At 39.3% G+C, this 18493-nt stretch overlaps 1 protein-coding gene across 1 annotated transcript; it reads left to right on the forward strand.

Annotated features, from left to right (window-relative positions):
• The first annotated feature begins 11886 nt into the window (after window positions 1–11886).
• LOC307039354 (keratin, type II cytoskeletal 8-like) lies at window positions 11887–15994 on the forward strand. Its single transcript, XM_079681330.1, has 9 exons — window positions 11887–12454; window positions 13649–13857; window positions 13940–14000; window positions 14103–14198; window positions 14318–14482; window positions 14593–14718; window positions 14833–15053; window positions 15142–15197; window positions 15314–15994. Exons 1-9 carry the CDS (start codon window positions 11984–11986, stop codon window positions 15499–15501), a joined length of 1593 nt encoding a protein of 530 aa, XP_079537456.1. The 5' UTR covers window positions 11887–11983; the 3' UTR covers window positions 15502–15994.
• The last annotated feature ends 2499 nt before the right edge of the window (window positions 15995–18493 follow it).

Raw genomic sequence — 18493 nt, forward strand, 5'->3', positions numbered from 1 at the left:
CTAAACCTAATCTGGAGTTAACAGCATGCAGTGTCGGTTTCAGTTTCCCCATTGTTTAATGTCATCTAAACAGTATGTGTATGCACTTCAGTTCGAATCTAAAATACACACGTCCACACATCACTGAGAAAATAAAATCAAATGAATTTTTTCTCGCTTCACCATCCAACTGCCTGCAGGCAAATGTTGCAACACTGCACTCAAATTGAGTCTTTTGTCTTTATTGTAGACTTATATGAGAACTCAAACGATACAGTAATAATAGTGGTCTTTGAAAATAATAACTTTATATGGCTCTTTTGGGAACATTATTTTGACTGTGTTTGGAGCAGGACCAACAACGACAAACATAGAGTGCAGTGTATGACTACTGAGCTCCGCAGTTGGCATTGATTTGTTGCAGAAGCACATCAAAGAAACACTTATGTCTCAACAAGACATTAAAATGTCTAAAACAAACTCTGGCATGGCTTCCTGTTGCCTATTGTGCACAATGACAAAGAAACATAATGACTAACTATTGACATTAATGTTCGATCTCTCTCCAGGGTTTAGGCAATTTACTCGTGTAAACTATCACATTTAATTGTCTGAACACTAAATCTACAGCAGTGGCAATTCATTTAATGCTCACGTTGATTGAGTTTTTGTCTGTACAGTTTTGTCTGTACAGGTTTTGTCTGTCCAATGCCAAAGAAACATAATGACTAACTATTGACATTAAATCATTCATGTTTGATCTCTCTCCAGGGTTTATGCAATTTACTCGTGTAAACTATCAAATGTAATTCTCTTTAATGCTCACGTTGATTTTATTCATTCGGGATTTGTCTGTACAGGACATGATATAAAAAGAACTGACAGGCTGACAAGTTAAAAAAGATCAGCTGGAGTAACAGGTCTGAATTCCTCTGCAGGCTCGGGGTGGAGACTGTTGATAGATAGAGGATTCTGTAGAAAGGAGGAACATTTCATGTTATGGATGCCTGGTTAAGGTGTGCCCCTTCAAAGCAAAACAACAACCATAAACATTGCTTCCTGAAGAAGTCAGATGTTTTAAGTCAAGCTGCAGGGCAATTCTATTTTTAAAAGCAATACAATTAAGAATCTTTTGAAGGACGGACAATTGTCCAGTTCCACGAGTAAAATAACGACTTTGTTTAGCTATGATTAGATCAAATTCACAGTACAATAGCATGTGAAAGGTAAAGTGCAACTCAAATAAGGTAAAACAATGTATGTAGAACTGTATTTACTTACAAATGTGTATGTCATGCAAACATGGATCCCTGCAGAATGACCGTCAAAATGAAACACATTGCACAACTCTTATCTGGCATGCCGTGCTTTCTTCATCAATCACGTTCATCAATCTTGCCTTTATTTAATTATCTTAAAAAACGTTTTTAAACACGATTGTTTTTCCATTTTGCTCTTTGCAATGTTGCTTAACTCCAAACAGGTAACAAGCTGCAAGTTAGAGTGGCTTACGATCCTACCTATTTGCTGAATGAAAAAAAAGATAATAAATACAAGAATCAAATACTAAAAGGTCAAAGATTGCACCCAGTAACCACACACAAAAAAACATCCAGTATCATATAAAACAATTAAAGTAACATGTCATGAAATAGTTTCAAGTACCATATCAGGTAAGGCAGGTCCTTCCTTGTTTGTGAATCCTGGCCCTGTGCAGCAGAGAGGCTCTGTGTCAAGTCCTTCATTGCTTAGCTAATACTTTGGTGCATATACCTTATTAAATCCAGTCAATCCATTTTTAAAGGATTGTATAATTTATGTGAAAACAGCAAAGCATTATAGTAAATGTCAGGTCATGCAGGTGGATGCAGGAGTGATGGTGGGGCTGATTAAAGCTGATAAAAAAAACAGCAGCAACATCGGATGAGGAGATTCCAACTGAACGAAGATTCAGCAGCAACAAATGTTAGAATAGATTGTTAATAAAAGATTCTAATGGTGCATGGATAATGTCACGTGTGGATTGAAACTTGAGCTGTCTGGCTGAAATGGTTGCAGGCTCCATTTAATTTGTGTAAAACCAAATTACTACAAACTAGTTGACCAACTGAAAACCTGGGGTCATGTACAAGAGTACTAGTTGGTGCTGATAATGTTTAAGGCGTGTACACTGTACCTTGTAAATTTCAACATGGCAATTAAACAATTGTTAATAAATAAACATATTTAGGTCTCAAGGTCAAACTTTCAAGGTGTGTTTTTCACAGGTTCACTGCTGCAGCCCTCTCAACCATTCTAAACGTCTCTTGTTGGCTTTCTATGACCTGTCTGTCAGCGAAGCTCACTAGTTTATAGAGAACATCATATTTCATCTTCATGTGAGACTGAATGACAGGTCAGCCCCTGCAGGGTATCTCTCAAAGGGGACATTTTTGGATTTATGTCTCTATAACTCTACCCCAGTCTGTTTTTAACTATATAGATACATCGTTAAAATAACTTAGTTTATTAGTTATGATCTGCCAGAAGTAAGCTGTCCCTCCCTGTAGTTCTCAATGATAGATATCCAACCCTAGGGCATACTTTCAGTTACAAGTCTCAGTATGTTAAACAGAAATTGTTAGATAATAGATAATATTACATCACATATCTGGAAACAGCAGGGCCAAAAATGTAAAACCCTTTTTGTTCTGTCCTAAAAATGACTTATGATGTCAAAGTTTTTGTTAAAAAAAAAAGATAATCTGTATTTCTTCCTAATTCCTCCAATATTTCCATTTTGTTTTACTGTTGTGAAAATGCTTCTTCTTAGTGATAATGTATATTTTAAACTTGGTTGAAGTTCTGCATGCAGCAGGATGCATGTATAATGTTCGAAATGTCATCTATCAGCAAAAGCTGTGTTAAAAGGACAAAAACCCAAAGTGTGGTGTGACTGAGAAATGGAATCATCATCAGTGGTAACTCACGTTCACTGGGTGTTAAGGACTTACCACGACAAAGCTTCCATCACCTAGTTTCGGCTCATCATTACCATCACTTCAATCATTTGCTTTTATCCCATGGCAATACTAATGTTGAGGTATAAAGTTGTACAATGTTTTTATAATTATTATGCTATGACGTTTGTATTTTGTTTTTGTCTTTGCTTTTGTTTGCTTTGTACAGCCCTTTGAGGCATTTCTTGTGATATAAAGTTGTACAATGTTTTTATAATTATTATGCTATGACGTTTGTATTTTGTTTTTGTCTTTGCTTTTGTTTGCTTTGTACAGCCCTTTGAGGCATTTCTTGTGATTTGGGGCTATAATACATTTTCAAAAGGAAACTTAAAAGTGTGAGACAAATAGAAAATAATTCAATGAAAAAACAGGGAACACAATAATTAATTTAAACAAGGTTCATACTGATGGTTTCTCCGCAATATATTTTAAGCATGACTCATTATTTTGTCTTTTATACTTAGGGTCTTGATTTTTAGACCAACTATCCACATCATACCCTTTAAGGAAATGCTTGCAAGGCTGTCCACGCCTACCTTAACAAATCCTTGTCTTACAAAAAGAGTAAATTATTTTTTTGGGGAGAAACTTTAAGCAGATTCCAGTTGGTTATTAGAATATTCTATCATGGATAAACCCCCTGTCTGTTTTTATAAAAAATGCTACTGTCATTTCTCTTTACTTTCTGCCGTTTCATTGGTTACATTTGAAGTTATCAAAATGTTCCTTCCTACTTTCTTTGACTATCTGTGAATGAAATTCCACAACCTGAACGTTTTCCACAAGGAATGTTGTAGTTTCCTTAGAGTGTCTTTTATAAGTAGTTAATAATTTCCCACTATCAAACAGCATTAGGAGTCTAAAAGAGTGGGGCGGTTTGATGAACAGTGTTCTTTCACCTGTTCAAACTTGCTAGTGTGCAGGTATGTGCCAAGTAGTCTGCTGCTGGAGGCCGCATTTCTCTTTTTTTTCTTTTTCTTTTTATGGGATCACTTACATCATTGAACTTGAGCTTTATTCCACAACTTTGTAAGGATTCTCCCATGAATGAAGTTGAATTGAATGGCAGGCACACACACATACACATGGAAGTACGCACACACCTACACACGCGCACACACACAGACCACCATAATAAAGGCAACAATAGAGATAATGAGTATGTAATGACAAGACAGTGGTTGCTAGGCACTGCAGGAACAAAACAATAACGTGACTACACCTCTTTCTTAGTGAACTGTAGGGAGAGATTGCAGTCTGATAAGAAGAAACAAATTCACGTTAACTTTTTTCTCCTATACTCCTATATTCTCAGCTTGCACCGTTTGAATGAAAACATTGAAATAAGTAAACTCTTCGTAACTAATGTACATGTGAAAACACTTCGCAGTGAAAGCTACCACAAAGCAAAGTGTACAAGACTTACAAATAACCAAAAGATTCTGACATAATAAGTCACAAATCATCATGTAATGTCTGTATCTCCCTGAGATCGTATGAATGGGAGGGCCAGTTGCAACACTAACAGGTTTCACACCTATAGAGGACGACAAGTTCAACCCATGACTGTGTTGACTTAGCATCTGAGTGACCACACCCTTTTACGACTTGATGCCTATACAGATCCTATAGGTTCCTGTGAATGTTTAGAGGACACAGCACTAAATTCTTCTCACTTCTATTGAGACGGATAATGAATGATGATTGGTGTAGACCAAAGCAAGATTGAGTCACTATGAGGCCAGTGATAGTGCTGAACCTATAACTGAATGGGTGAGTTGTGTCCGAGGAATGTGTACACTGCAGGCAGAACAGACCTGCTTAGACAAGTTGTGTTTGTGTGTGTGTGTGTGTGTGTGTGTGTGTGTGTGTGCGTGCGTGCGTGCGTGCGTGCGTGCGTGCGTGCGTGCGTGTTTGTGTGTGTTATAGTGACTGCCCAGGGCCACAGCCCTCTTAACGAATGGCAACCAGAATACCTTCCAGGAAGGACAGTTAGACAGAGATAAGGTGTAAAAGACACCAAATGCCAAAGAGAATCTCAAACACTTGGAACTTGTTGAGGTGGTAAACAGCAGAAATGCAATTTTCAAGTTAGAATATGTCATCACTTAACACAAAATACAGTCAAAGTTTTAATTCGACATTAGAAGACCAACATCGTTAAACATAGAGCCACACTACTAGCATGAAAAAAACCGACAAATCAGCTTCTTTCTATCAATGCAAAGAAAGCTGTTTGATATAATTCTTTAGCTCATCTGTGAAACCGAGATTATTTTGTAATCCCCACAAGCCAAAATTGGTGATGATTACTGTTTGAACAAAAAGACAACAGAGATACTCTAAGTGACTTCATGCAGGAACAGGTGTTGTCAAATGCCCACTCACACAAGGCGAGCATTTGATTTTGTTGCTAGGTTTCTAATCGACTTGACAACTTGCATGATCTTCCCTGTCTGGCGATGAATGAGTCATAGAGACAGATTGCAGTGTGTGGCAAAGTTCCCATGCCTGACTTCTCCCCACAATTATAGTGAGGTGGTGGGTTGGGGCTATAAGCAAGGTGTTAAAGTCCAGAACTGTTAAGTAATATCTCAAAGCGATTTTCAAGCAAACAGTGTGGATGTGTTTGAAGAAGTGTTAGCATGCCAAAAACCTGCTGACTTTACAACCCTGTGTAAAATAAGTTGACTGACCACTCTGCAATGCAGCTGACTTTGTTACTGAGACATTTCTGAGAGACTTTCAAGATTTTGTTCAATGTTATCTTTTATTGCATGTAAACCACATTCTCTTCACTTAGCCTCCACAAGACTTTTCCATGCATTAAATGTGGCCGCTGTGTTGTAAGGGTGTGTTCCTCTTAACAGGTGGGGAAACCGTGAGGTCCATATTAAAATCCAATCTACCAACACTCCCTCATGATGAACACACCCACAACTCTACTGTATGAGAAAGCCAAAACAAACACATAGGGTGTGGTTGTGTGTCTAATCTAAAGGCTTCAAGTTTCTCTTTTGTGTGAGTTGGGTAATATTCATTATGGTCAATGAAAAGGTTGATTATACTCAATAATATCAGATAGGACTTTTGGTTATCTGAATTTTCTGAACTTTGCAATAATGAAACATGGATAAAGTGTGCCACAATCTGCATTATACATTTTTTATTCTTAAAGGAATAGTTCAGATTTTTGAAGCGGGGTTGAATGAGGTACTTAACTATTTCCTACAGTCGATGGCGGCCAGCACGCTCCCATATTGGCCAAACATACAGACCAGGAAGCCCTGTGATCTGAAAAAGTTAGGGTTAGGGCTTTGGAGCAGTGGCTCAGTCAGTAGGGGCTTGGACTGAAGCTAGGAGACGAAGGGTCGCAGGTTCAAGTCCCCGAACAGACTTCAAATGTGGAGTGTTGAATGTTACTTGGAGAGGTCTCAGTTCACCCCCTTTGAGCTAGGCACCGGGCACTCCCCATTGCTCCCCGGGCGATGTACAATAGCTGCCCACTGCTCCTAGTACTAGGATGAGTTAAATGCAGAGTTGAAATTTCATTGTGTGTGATGTGTGACAATTAAAGAGGGTTTCATCCTCCAATTCTATCTATCTAAACACAGAATGTTTTATTTTTCGAAGTTTAAACTTTTGTAGGTACTTGTTTAGCTTTGGCCCTGTTTACCCAACATACATACATAATACACTGATTTAGGAGAAGCACAAACGCTTTTCTAAAAGTCTGAACTATTCCTACATTGAATTGAAAAGAAACTTGACAAAGAATTAGGAGGTAAAAGAAAAGTGATGCCCTTTATATTATAATTTAGGTTTTCTGATAACTATTAGAAGAAGAAATTGTATATATTTATACTTATCTGCTAAATTACCTAATATGCTCTTCCAAATGAAGATATTTTGACAAGAATGTGCTCCACCCAAAGACAATGCACATCGGATATGAAGAGGTGTTGCAAAAGATCTCATGCTCTCAGGAATTTTTAAATAAAACTTTACAGTATATACGGTAATGCACTTGTGATTAGAAATATGTAGTGATATTATATGATTTAGCTATTGATTTAGCTGTGGATAATGCATTAACATGTTTAGTTAAGTATGGTATCCAAACAACTGCATTTAAACAAACAAAAGTGAAAAGTGAATTAGCCCCAGGAGACATAGGACGCCGAAGCTGTTCAACAGGTTTTAGTATCCAGAGCTGTTAAGAGAAGAGGGGGAGAGAAAGACAAAGTTATCATCACAGTGAATAAAGTCAGAGACAGAAGTCTATTAGTCGGGTGTGCAGTTCAATTTCAGTCAGTAAATACCTTCACACCTTTAGGTGTGGAGAAATTAGCGACATTAAAACCAATCTGTTAGGTGTTGTCCACTTTTACAACAACACATTCTTTGGAAAACTAGAAAGGAGCATGCGATACAAGTTTCAAGCGAAAAGCATAGAATTATAAACAGACTAGGCTATGAGGGCTGGGCAACAGCTATATCCAACTGTTTGTGTTTGTATTAATTAAGGTTCTTCATCAAGTGCACTGCATTCACTGAAAACAGACTTCTTGACGTTGACTGGAGAGCCCATTCTGACATCCTGTAATTTACTGTTTATCTTAGCAATAGTGCAATATGTACTGCCAAAAAAGGTGGATGGCAACCATCTGTACTATGAGTAGGTGTGGAAGGATGCCAGAACTAGATGGTGAAATATATGTGTGTGTGTGTGTGTGTGTGTGTGTGTGTGTGTGTGTGTGTGTGTGTGTGTGTGTGCGTGTGTGTGTGTGTGTGGCCTTGCATTACTATACTTGTGGAGACCTAAATCTGTTTACACAGTCACGTGTGGGGACTCGCCTCCCTTATGGGGACAACATGGAGGTCCCCATGAGGGGAATCATTCATTTTAGGGTGAAGACTTGGTTAGGTTTAGGGTTAGGGCTAGGGTTAGGGTAAGGGTAAGGGTAAGGGTAAGGGTAAGGGTAAGGGTAAGGGTAAGGGTAAGGGTAAGGGTAATGGTAGGGGTTACAGTTAGAGTTAGGCATGTGTTGGTTATGGTTAAGGTTAGGATAAGTCTCCAGGAAATGCATGTACATCAATGTAATGTCCCCTGAAGTGATGTATACATGGTATGTGTGTGTGTCAAAAAGGCATTTAGCTGCAAACAGTAGCAGTTATAGCCTCATGTAACACAAATGTATATTTGTATTATGTCCCATCAAATTACGTTGAGATGCCACCTATTTGACGTTTGAACTGTTTGACTTTATCTATGAACTCTTAAAGCCTAAAGGTAATCATACTTGTGTTACTGCGCTGTAACAATAAGAGGAACAGGATGTCAAATGTTGCCTTAAATGACAGACTACACCCTTGTCGTAAAACACATACTACTTGTGTGTTGTACAAAAATTCCTGATCCATTCAAAGGTGAAACATGTCTTTCATTAACAGTACATGCTATGCCTTGCTGCATCCCTGAATCATCAAATCCAGTTTTCTGCATGGCTACTCATTCACTTAATTATAAAGAAGCATGGCCAGCCAAACTACACCTCGGACAACCTAGAGCCAACACCCAGTTTAAATATTCCACATAGGTACAAGTAAAGTCTAGGTAGGTTTCACCAAGCAACTTAGGTTTGTTTGTTTGTTTATTGGAGTTGGAAAATAATTCAAATTAAGTTTTATTTTGCCACATTTGGCACAGACTTTATTAATTTAACTGTAATATTAGGTTTCCAGCTGCAATGGCGTCTCAACTTTATTCTAAGTAAAATAATTACTGAAACTACTGTTATTTCTTTTTACTACACAGTGAAATCAAAGGCTTGAATACTGGCATTTATATATACTGTATATATATGTGTGTGTGTGTGTGTGTGTGTGTGTGTGTGTGTGTGTGTGTGTGTGTGTGTGTGTGTGTGTGTGTGTGTGTGTGTGTGTGTGTGTGTGTGTGTGTGTGTGTGTGTGTGTGTGTGTGAGTGAGTCTGTTTTAAATCTGTACACACTTCAGAATATTTATATGTCTTTTTGTATTGTGCACACGTCTGTTACAATGCACACAATCTTGACGTGACAAATTAGTTATTTTCCTGGAGTATTTGTACATGCTAGGCAAATGCTTTAAGATAATTCACATTCCCATAAGAAATAATGCAAACACACTAACAGATGGACGCAGCATTGTCATAGACTGCTTCAACTTGCCCTCAGCCGGCCCTTCCTACTGATGCCAAATTTTCCTTTTTTCTACCAAAGATAAAAAAAACTCTGTTTAAACATGTATACTATTATCTGGCGACATAATCTTTTAACTTGGCGATGGAGGTATTTCAAGTTGAGCTGCTTTAGGTTGTTCAGACTTGACCAGGGTTGAGTTCTAATTTATAAAAACAGCAATGACCGATTACTTTTTAAACAAGCACAAACAAAGCTAGAAACAATTGTGATCTGTTCGGACCTTTTTTCATCTTATATTTTTTCTAGATTTCCATCTGTGCTGCTCCAGTGAAAACTAATCACTCTTTATCCATGTTTATTGAACTTCTCAATACTGAGACTGTTTGGGCCGGCTGACGGGGCCTCACCCTGCATACCCCTCGTCATTCTGTGGTTGTGATTTATTGGCACTAAAATATGTGCATTGAGTATTAGTGTTAAAATCTGGCACAGCACGAGAAAGCAGTGTGAGAAGTAAGGGTGTCTTCATGTGCGTGCGTGGGTGGTTATTGATGAAATAACTGTCACACAATTCTCAGGTAAGTAAGTAAGTTAGTCAGTGGCAAAATGAGCACATCATTTTTTTTTCAAAATAGCTCTGGGTCAGCAGACATTGGAGCTTTTGAGTCAAGTTCTTCACACCATGGTAGAAATTAAAGGCATGTCCATGTGAAAAGTTGGGGAAGAATGAAAAAGAATGCAGGCCTCACTAAACCGAAGATGCAGAGGACACCAACGGGTCAGGATATGTCTGAGTATGGGAAAGCTTGTTATGGGAGAAAACAGTTAATACATTTGTTTTGCACCTCAGTAATTCATGTGCAAGATTGTTTTTGCTAAAGTTGCTGGGACAAAACAAAACCCATTACACTGTAAGCCTGAAGCCTGGAAACTGTGTGGTAACTTTCTGGCATATGATGAGACATACCAGAGCCTAAGCCCTTTGGTTTGATAACATTTTATAATACTTTATGCTTGTAGTGTAGCCCTTAGTTTGCATTAATCCATTCTTTACTGTCTCATGTCGACGAGAGTAATACTAATCAATGCATATGGCTTACAATGTCCAGAAGAAAGTTTAAAATCTGAATGTAAAGAGGCAAAACAATTGTTCTTTTGGAGTGCATAGACATTCAAGACAAATTAAATTCAGGATTAATATCTGTAAAATGCATTAGTTGCTTCTTTGGCCGCAAATAACAAATATGGGTAATAGTTTGTTTCTGTTTTTGGTACATGTTTCATGTAGATGATTTACAAAGATTCTACAGGTTCTACTTGCTTAATTGCCTATATACAGAAAAATAAGAGTGAGGTTTAATTTAGCATCAATTATAACAAATAAAACAAACAAATCATTACTTGGCTAATAGTAGCTATACCACCGTGGATTCAAAATTGTGTTTACATAAAACTACACAGGTGTTATTAGTCGCAGTAAAACATAGCAATTAAAAGTACAAGGACTCTTTATTCAGAATAGCTTTTAAGAGATAGCTTATTTTTAGTATTATATGTCCAGATTATATTTGTGCATGCCTTAACAAGTACAAAGCATTTCGATATTTGTAGGCGAATTAGGTGTTGCAAACTTTGGGCAGGTTACTTCATAATGAACACTGAAAGTGAAATGTAATAGTTGTAAACAGAACAATGCATTCTTCTAAGATATAGTGGAAGGAAGAGTACAATGTAAGAAAGTGAAAGGTTGGTTTGGCAAAAACTCTTTAAATGGGCAGTATTGAGGAAAAAAACACTAATAGATACTATGTTTTAAATGTTCAGCTACATTTAACTAATGTTACAAACTACTCTAAGCATGTGACAACCACTGTGTGGGAGTGCAGGGAGAGTGTTTTCTTAACTCTGAAATGTGTGAGCTGCACCCATTAAATGTTTTACTGATGTGAGATATTACATCAGTGACACTTTTGAGTTCTTTTGCACTTTTTTGAGAATGTTTTTAAAATATATGCAATGTACCCTGCCTGTTTTAATAATGTATGATCAGTGGTAAAAACGTTAACTCAACATTGATTATGAAAATGTGACGTGTGTACATAGTTTATAGATCAAGATAAGATCCCCATCTTTCCTTTTTCAATGATTATTTTTTCCATCCAGAACTTAAACTGACAGAGAATGACTTATATGAAAATGTAATCATCCCAAAGGTGAAATACATTTGAAACACTTCTTAATATTAATCATGCAGTATGTTGTATCTTTATTTTACAAATCCACTAGGAAACAATTTGAAGGCATTCATTTGGTTATTAAAATGTACTTAGGATGGCTTGAGAAGTAATATATTTGTATTCTTAAATATAAGTAATACATATTCTTTTTATACCATATCTTCATCACCCACAAACTCTTCCTAGTAATAAATAAAATCACTGGCTTGTGACTACTAAGCAGGCTACAGGGGATACACACTCAAAGAGGCTCTTTTTCCTTACACAATAACATTCACTTCACTTCGCACTCTTCGCTTTCAGCCTGTCCCAGGGCAGGGTGTGTCACGCCTTATCTTTCTAAAATTCCTCCCTACCTGTTTTACAGGATTGGCGTGTAGGCTGTGTCGGAGGGGGAGGTTGGACAGCAAAAGTGAGAGTCCATGTTAGAGCGGCCGAAAGGATCCTCCCCCTCTCAGAGTACAGGCATAAAAGCCGGCAGAGCTCACAGTCAGACACTCAGAGGAACTTGGCTCTCCCTTTGAAGACTGCTCATCATCTGTTCTCCTCTTGTCAGAGTAACCAACCTCCAACACTGCAAACATGATGTCTTCCAGGAAGTCATACTCAGTCTCCGGCTCTGGTGCCAGCTCGAGGAAGTCCATTGTGCCATCCTCCTACTCTGTACAAAGATCCAGTTTTGGTTCAGGTGCAGGTTTTAGTGCTGGAGCAGCTGGCTCAGGTTATGGTGGAGGTTTCAATTCAGCTAGTGCTGGCGGTTATGGTGGAGCTTTCAATTCAGCTAGTGCTGGCGGTTATGGTGGAGCTTTCAATTCAGCTAGTGCTGGCGGTTATGGTGGAGGTTTCAGTTCAGCTAGTGCTGGCGGTTATGGTGGCCTTCGTGCCAGCCAAGCAGGAGGCCTCATGTCCGCACCGATCACAGCCGTCACAGTCAACCAGAGCCTGCTGACCCCCCTGAACCTTTCAATTGACCCCAACATCCAGACTGTCCGCACCCATGAGAAGGAGCAGATCAAGACCCTCAACAACCGCTTCGCCTCCTTCATCGACAAGGTTTGTTCCTGTGTTCTCTGCTTGTGACTGTCTTATGTCAAATGTACTCTAGGCTTCAGTGTCCACTACCAATGAGCAGTTTGCCATATTGACTTCTAACAGCTTTGAAGAGTGCAATTTGTTTGCTTATTTGATCTCATTGAAAAGAAAAAACTAGAAAGTGAAAACTATTCTGTTAAGTATAGCAAAGGCAATCTGCCAAATTCAAAGCTGACAAAGTAAGACAGCTGTCTTCTCTCTGTATTGTATCTGTTAATTATTTACACCTTCTGGGATTAGAAATGCTGTAAAACTCTCAAAGTATGCAGCTGATTGTGACCCCGTCTCACACTGGTAACTACATTCATAATCTACCTAAGGTGTCTTCCCACTATCTAAACATGGGTGGGGATTATATTGCAGTGACCTAAAATATGCATCCATCTGAACCATGCCGTTCATAGTCTAAAGTCTGTTATTTGCACATCGCACCTCTTACCTGGTTGTTATGGGCAACAAGAACGCAAAGAGCAGGGCAATGAATCAACTTTCACTTGTCTTTTATGATACTATCACAAGTCTGTGTTAATATTTACATGCAAGCTTTATGGGGATTTTTCTTGAAGAGTGAGACTCTTAACACACAAAAAAAGTGGACTCAAGAGCGCTCATCCCATAATACTCCACTGCTTTGTCTTCCTTATCTGCCACACCTTGTATGGCCCTATCGACTGTGTGGCCTTCAAAACTCATCTGAGTATGCAGGATGACTCATAGGCAAATATACAATAGGTGAAACTCTTAAAGCCACATACACAGGAAATGTGTGGATAGGATGTATTATACCTTTTGTTTTATGAAGGAATAATTCAAGATGTCTGTTCAATGCGCATTAAAAGGCACAACTGATCCCTTTAACATCTTTTAGGTTTCAATTTGCTTCATGTAAAGATATGCAATCTTAACATGTCTTCTACAATTGTTGCGACAAGGGTGTGGCAATTCTGATATGTAGCTATCTACCTAATTATGTATAATAAAGGTGAAGCCTCTTCGAATGTGATACCACAATCAAACATCCTTTTCCCACTGATCCCTCTTATTACAAAGGATATTTTTATTTGTTTCATCACTAGATCATATTTACAAATGCATTTATAGAAAATGCTTTATGAACAACATCTGACAATATCCCCTGTTTTTCTGCCTCCATAGGTCAGGTTCCTGGAACAGCAGAACAAGATGCTGGAGACCAAATGGAGCCTCTTGCAGGACCAGACCACAACCCGCTCCAACATCGATAGCATGTTCGAGGCTTACATTTCCAACCTGCGCAGACAGCACGACGGACTGGGCAATGAGAAGGTCAAGCTGGAAGGAGAGCTGAGGAACATGCAGGGTCTGGTTGAGGACTTCAAGAATAAGTGAGTGTTTGTATGACATGGTCACTAACTATTACAGATTGTAAAAATGGAATGGATGTACTAAAATGTTGCCATCCAACAGGTATGAAGATGAAATCAACAAACGTGCAGCTGCAGAGAACGAGTTTGTGCTCTTGAAGAAGGTGCATATACATCAAATATACATACATTCTTCTGAAATCCTGGTGTTAACAACAAAGTGGCAAATTATAACACTTTCTGTTCCTACATTATCTTGTTTTTAGGATGTTGATGGTGCCTACATGAACAAGGTGGAGCTGGAAGCCAAGGCTGATGCTCTTCAGGATGAGATCAACTTCCTCAGGGCCGTCTATGAGGCTGTATGTATTTGTAATATCTCTTTACAATACTGTAATTATTAGAGTTCAATCTGACGAGAATCGAATACATTTTTTTTCAAAAATAGCTAATTATTGTGCAACAACCATTGTTTCTGTAGGAGCTTCATGAGCTGCAGAGCCAGATCAAGGACACCTCGGTCGTTGTGGAGATGGACAACAGCCGTAACCTGGACATGGACTCTATTGTGGCTGAAGTGCGTGCTCAGTATGAGGACATTGCCAACCGCAGCAGAGCAGAAGCAGAGGGCTGGTACAAACAGAAGGTGAGTGAAAAGCAAGGTTGAAGTTCATCTTGTTTCTACAATTAATTTCAGCACCTCTTCATCGCTTTAGATCCCTCTCTTGACACACCTTTTTGTATTTTTCATAACAGTATGAGGAGATGCAGACCTCTGCCGGACAGCATGGTGACGACCTGCGCACAACAAAGTCAGAGATTTCTGAGCTGAACCGAATGATCTCCCGTCTTCAGAATGAGATTGAGTCAGTCAAGGGACAGGTATATTTCCAAACCTTCTTATTGATTAATCATTCATATTTACATGTTAATTTGCACGATATTAATTTAAGGGACTTGCAGATACTAAATAATCAGTGACATTATTTTCCACAGAGGACCAGCCTTGAGGCTCAGATCGCAGAGGCAGAGGAGCGTGGTGAGCTGGCAGTGAAAGATGCCAGGCTCCGCATCAGAGACCTGGAAGATGCTCTGCAGAGAGCCAAGCAGGACATGGCCCGCCAGGTGCGCGAATACCAGGAGCTGATGAACGTCAAGCTGGCCCTGGACATCGAAATCGCCACCTACAGGAAACTGCTTGAAGGAGAGGAGGACAGGTGCGATAAACTTTAAGAAATGTGTTTATGCTTTACCATTAGCTTTAACTTTGAATTAAGGACTAACTCTGAATTATTCCAACATTAGAATTACCAGCGGAGGCGCAACTGCAACCATCCATGTGCAGCAGTCCTCAAGTGGTGGTAAGTTCAATACTTTATACATCATGACAATAAGGGGTATTTAAACCAACAGACCGCAGTGCTGTATTGATTAAAAAACTATAACACATACATCTTTTTTTTCATCTGCTCCACAGTGTCCAGTGCCAACTCAGGTTATGGAAGCGGCTACGGAAGCAGCTCAGGTGGCGGCTACGGAAGCAGCTCAGGTGGCGGCTACGGAAGCAGCTCAGGTGTCGGCTACGGAAGCAGCTCAGGTGGCGGCTACGGTAGCAGCAGTATCATCACAAAGTCCAGTACATCCAGTACCAGAAGAGCATATTAAAAAAGGAGAGCTTTCCCTTTTTCCCTTCAGAAACTCATGAATTTGATCTAATTCCGTACACATTCATTGTGCTATGCAATGTTGTTAGGCATGTTCCACTGGCAGTTTTTCCGACTGTTGTCTGTGCTTTTTGTATTAGCTTAACATGTCTTTAAGCACAGCTAGGCCAGGTCAGTTGTTTCTGCACTGACAACCACAAATAAGAAAAAAAATTGAGGGGATGGAGTGTGAAAACTAAGAAAGGAACCTTTTGATTGTCATCAATTTTGTCAACTTAAGCACTTTTGTTATACTCTAGTGTACTGATGTACTGTTGTGTTTACAGATCCGTCAAATGGTTTCATGTATAGGTTTGGACTTATTTTCCTTCAAGAAAATATTAGGCTGAAACTAAATGTCTTTGTATAAGCCTTCCTACGGACTTTGACTAATGAACATTGCTGCAAATTACATCAAATGAATGTGAATCAAATAAAACTGAGAACTGAAATGATTTCTTGTCACTCTCATAATTATTATTGTGATAATATAAGGGGAAAGCTTAGGAGGAGGATTTAGTGAAACAGCAAGATGTAATTTCCACACATGCACACATGCACACATTCCACACATAGTTGGGGTATGTAAGTTAGAGAAACCGGCTCGAGATACACTTTTTGTTATATTCCATGGAATGCTCTTAACATCCCGATAGCAATAAATATCTTAAGTGCTTTGACAAAAAATCCATACAAAAATCTGTGGAAGCCGTAGTACTGTAAAAAGCACAACCAATAATTTTACCTTCTCATAGCCTCTGACAAGGGACTTGTCTCTATTCTTGTTTTGCTCGATCTCAGTGCTGCATTTGATACTATCGACCATGATATCCTATTGCAAAAACTAGAGCACTTAGTTGGCATAAAGGGAACTGCTTTAGGCTGGTTTAGGTCCTATTTGTCTGAATGCTCTCAGTTTGTGTGTGTCAACGATGAATCTTCCATGCAAACCAAAGTTAGCCATGGAGTGCCACAGGGCTCAGTGCTTGGACCTATTTGGTTCACACTATATATGCTTCCGCTAGGCAATATTATAAGGAATCATTCTGTAAATGTAAATTGTTATGCGGATGATACTCAACTATATTTATCCGTCAAGCCTGATGAAACCAATCACCTAAATAAAATTCAAGACTGCCTCAAGGACTTAAAAACGTGGATGACCTTAAACTTTTTGATGTTAAACACGACCAAAACTGAAGTTATTGTACTCCGTCCAAAGAATCTACGAAACAAACTATCTAAATATATACTAGTTATGGATGGCATTCATTTGGCCTCCAGTGAGTGTAAGGAATCTTGGTGTTATATTTGATCAGGATTTATCCTTTAACGCCCACATAAAATCAATCTCAAGGACCGCCTACTTCCATCTACGCAACATCGCCAAAATTAGGCACATCTTGCCTCAAAAACGATGTAGAGAAACTAGTCCATGCATTTGTTACTTCTAGGCTACCAAGAAGTCAGTTAAGTCGCTTCAGCTGATTCAAAATGCTGCAGCACGTGTACTAACTAGAGTTAGGAAAAGGGACCACATTACTCCTGTTCTGGCTGCCTTACACTGGCTCCCTATAGAACACAGGATATCATTTATAAATTCTTCTTCTCGCCTACGAAACCCTTAATGGGCAGGCGCCATCTTACCTTAAAGAACTCATTATATCCTATTGTCCTACTAGGGCATTGCGTTCCAAGAATGCAGGGTTGTTGGTTGTTCCTAGGGTCTCTAAAAGTTCAATGGGAGCCAGAGCCTTTTCTTATCAAGCTCCACATTTGTGGAATCAGCTTCCAGTTTGTGTTCGGGCGGGCAGACACCCTATCCGTTTTTAAGAGTACGCTTAAGACCTTCCTTTTTGATAAAGCTTATAGTGATAAAATAAAACAATATAATAAGAGTGCATTGACGTAGATACGTTGTGCCTCTTCACCTATACATTTTAGTTCTTACTCTTTCACTTAAATCCTAAAACTTAGATCTTATATTTAAAACTTTATCCTAAACCTTTTCCCCTTTCTGACCTCTCGAGGTTCTATTAGAGAGTAACAGGTTGCAGAGAAGGCCTAGCCCGGCCGGGGAGTGTGGAGCGTAGCCACAGACCTACTCCTTGCCTCTAACCAATTCAGGTTCCAGTGGGGACCTTTCTCCCTGTGTGTGTCTCACCACCTCTGTTTCCTACTTGCTACCCTTTTCCCTCAACCTATCCTAAGGGAGTGCATGCATGTAGACACGTTAGTTTAGCTGCTATAGGCTTGGACTGTTGGGGGGGGGGGGGGGCACCTTACTCTGTCTTTCTGGCTGTTTGTACCTGTGTACTCTCATGTTCCGATTAACCCCAGCTTCCCCTAAATCTCTTTTTTTGTGTCCATATATACGCCGGGATCCTGAGTCGAGGCTAATCCTGTTGCTGTGGTCGTGGTGGCCTGGATCCTCTATTCTGAGTACTGATCTGAGTCCTGGACTTCGAGTCGTGGCTGAACCTGTCTCTGCGGTCCTGCCAGACTCTCACCATACTACTTCCCTGATGGCTCCCACAAGATTGCTGACATCCTCGTGGATTCATCTTCTTATTATAGACACATGCATTTCCAAACATTTGGTCTACCTATGCTGTAAATGTATTATCTTCTCAATTTTACACACGGAATCTATTGCACGTCTGTCCGTCCTGGGAGAGGGATCCCTCCTCTGCTGCTCTCCCTGAGGTTTCTCCCATTTTCCCCTTTAAACTGTGGGGTTTTCTCTGGGAAGTTTTTCCTTGTACGATGTGAGGGTCAAAGGACAGAGGTGTCGTATTGTCATACTGATATTCCTTGTACAAACTGTGAAGACCACTGAGACAAATGTAACATTTGTGATATTGGGCTATATAAATAAACATTGATTAGCCAGCCTGGCTAAATAACTGGATGGCCTACCTGCTTTTGTTACGTAGAAAATAATTCAAATCTGG

The sequence above is a fragment of the Notothenia rossii genome, assembly GCF_949606895.1.
Source record: "Notothenia rossii genome assembly, chromosome: 5".
Lineage (NCBI taxonomy): Eukaryota > Metazoa > Chordata > Actinopteri > Perciformes > Nototheniidae > Notothenia > Notothenia rossii.

Coding starts and splice junctions, on each gene's coding strand:
- LOC307039354 (XM_079681330.1), top strand. CDS start 11,984: ATGATGTCTTCCAGGAAGTCATACTCAGTCTCCGGCTCTGGTGCCAGC. Junction 14,001..14,102: donor AGTTTGTGCTCTTGAAGAAG/GTGCATATACAT, acceptor TCTTGTTTTTAG/GATGTTGATGGTGCCTACAT. Junction 14,199..14,317: donor TCAGGGCCGTCTATGAGGCT/GTATGTATTTGT, acceptor TTGTTTCTGTAG/GAGCTTCATGAGCTGCAGAG.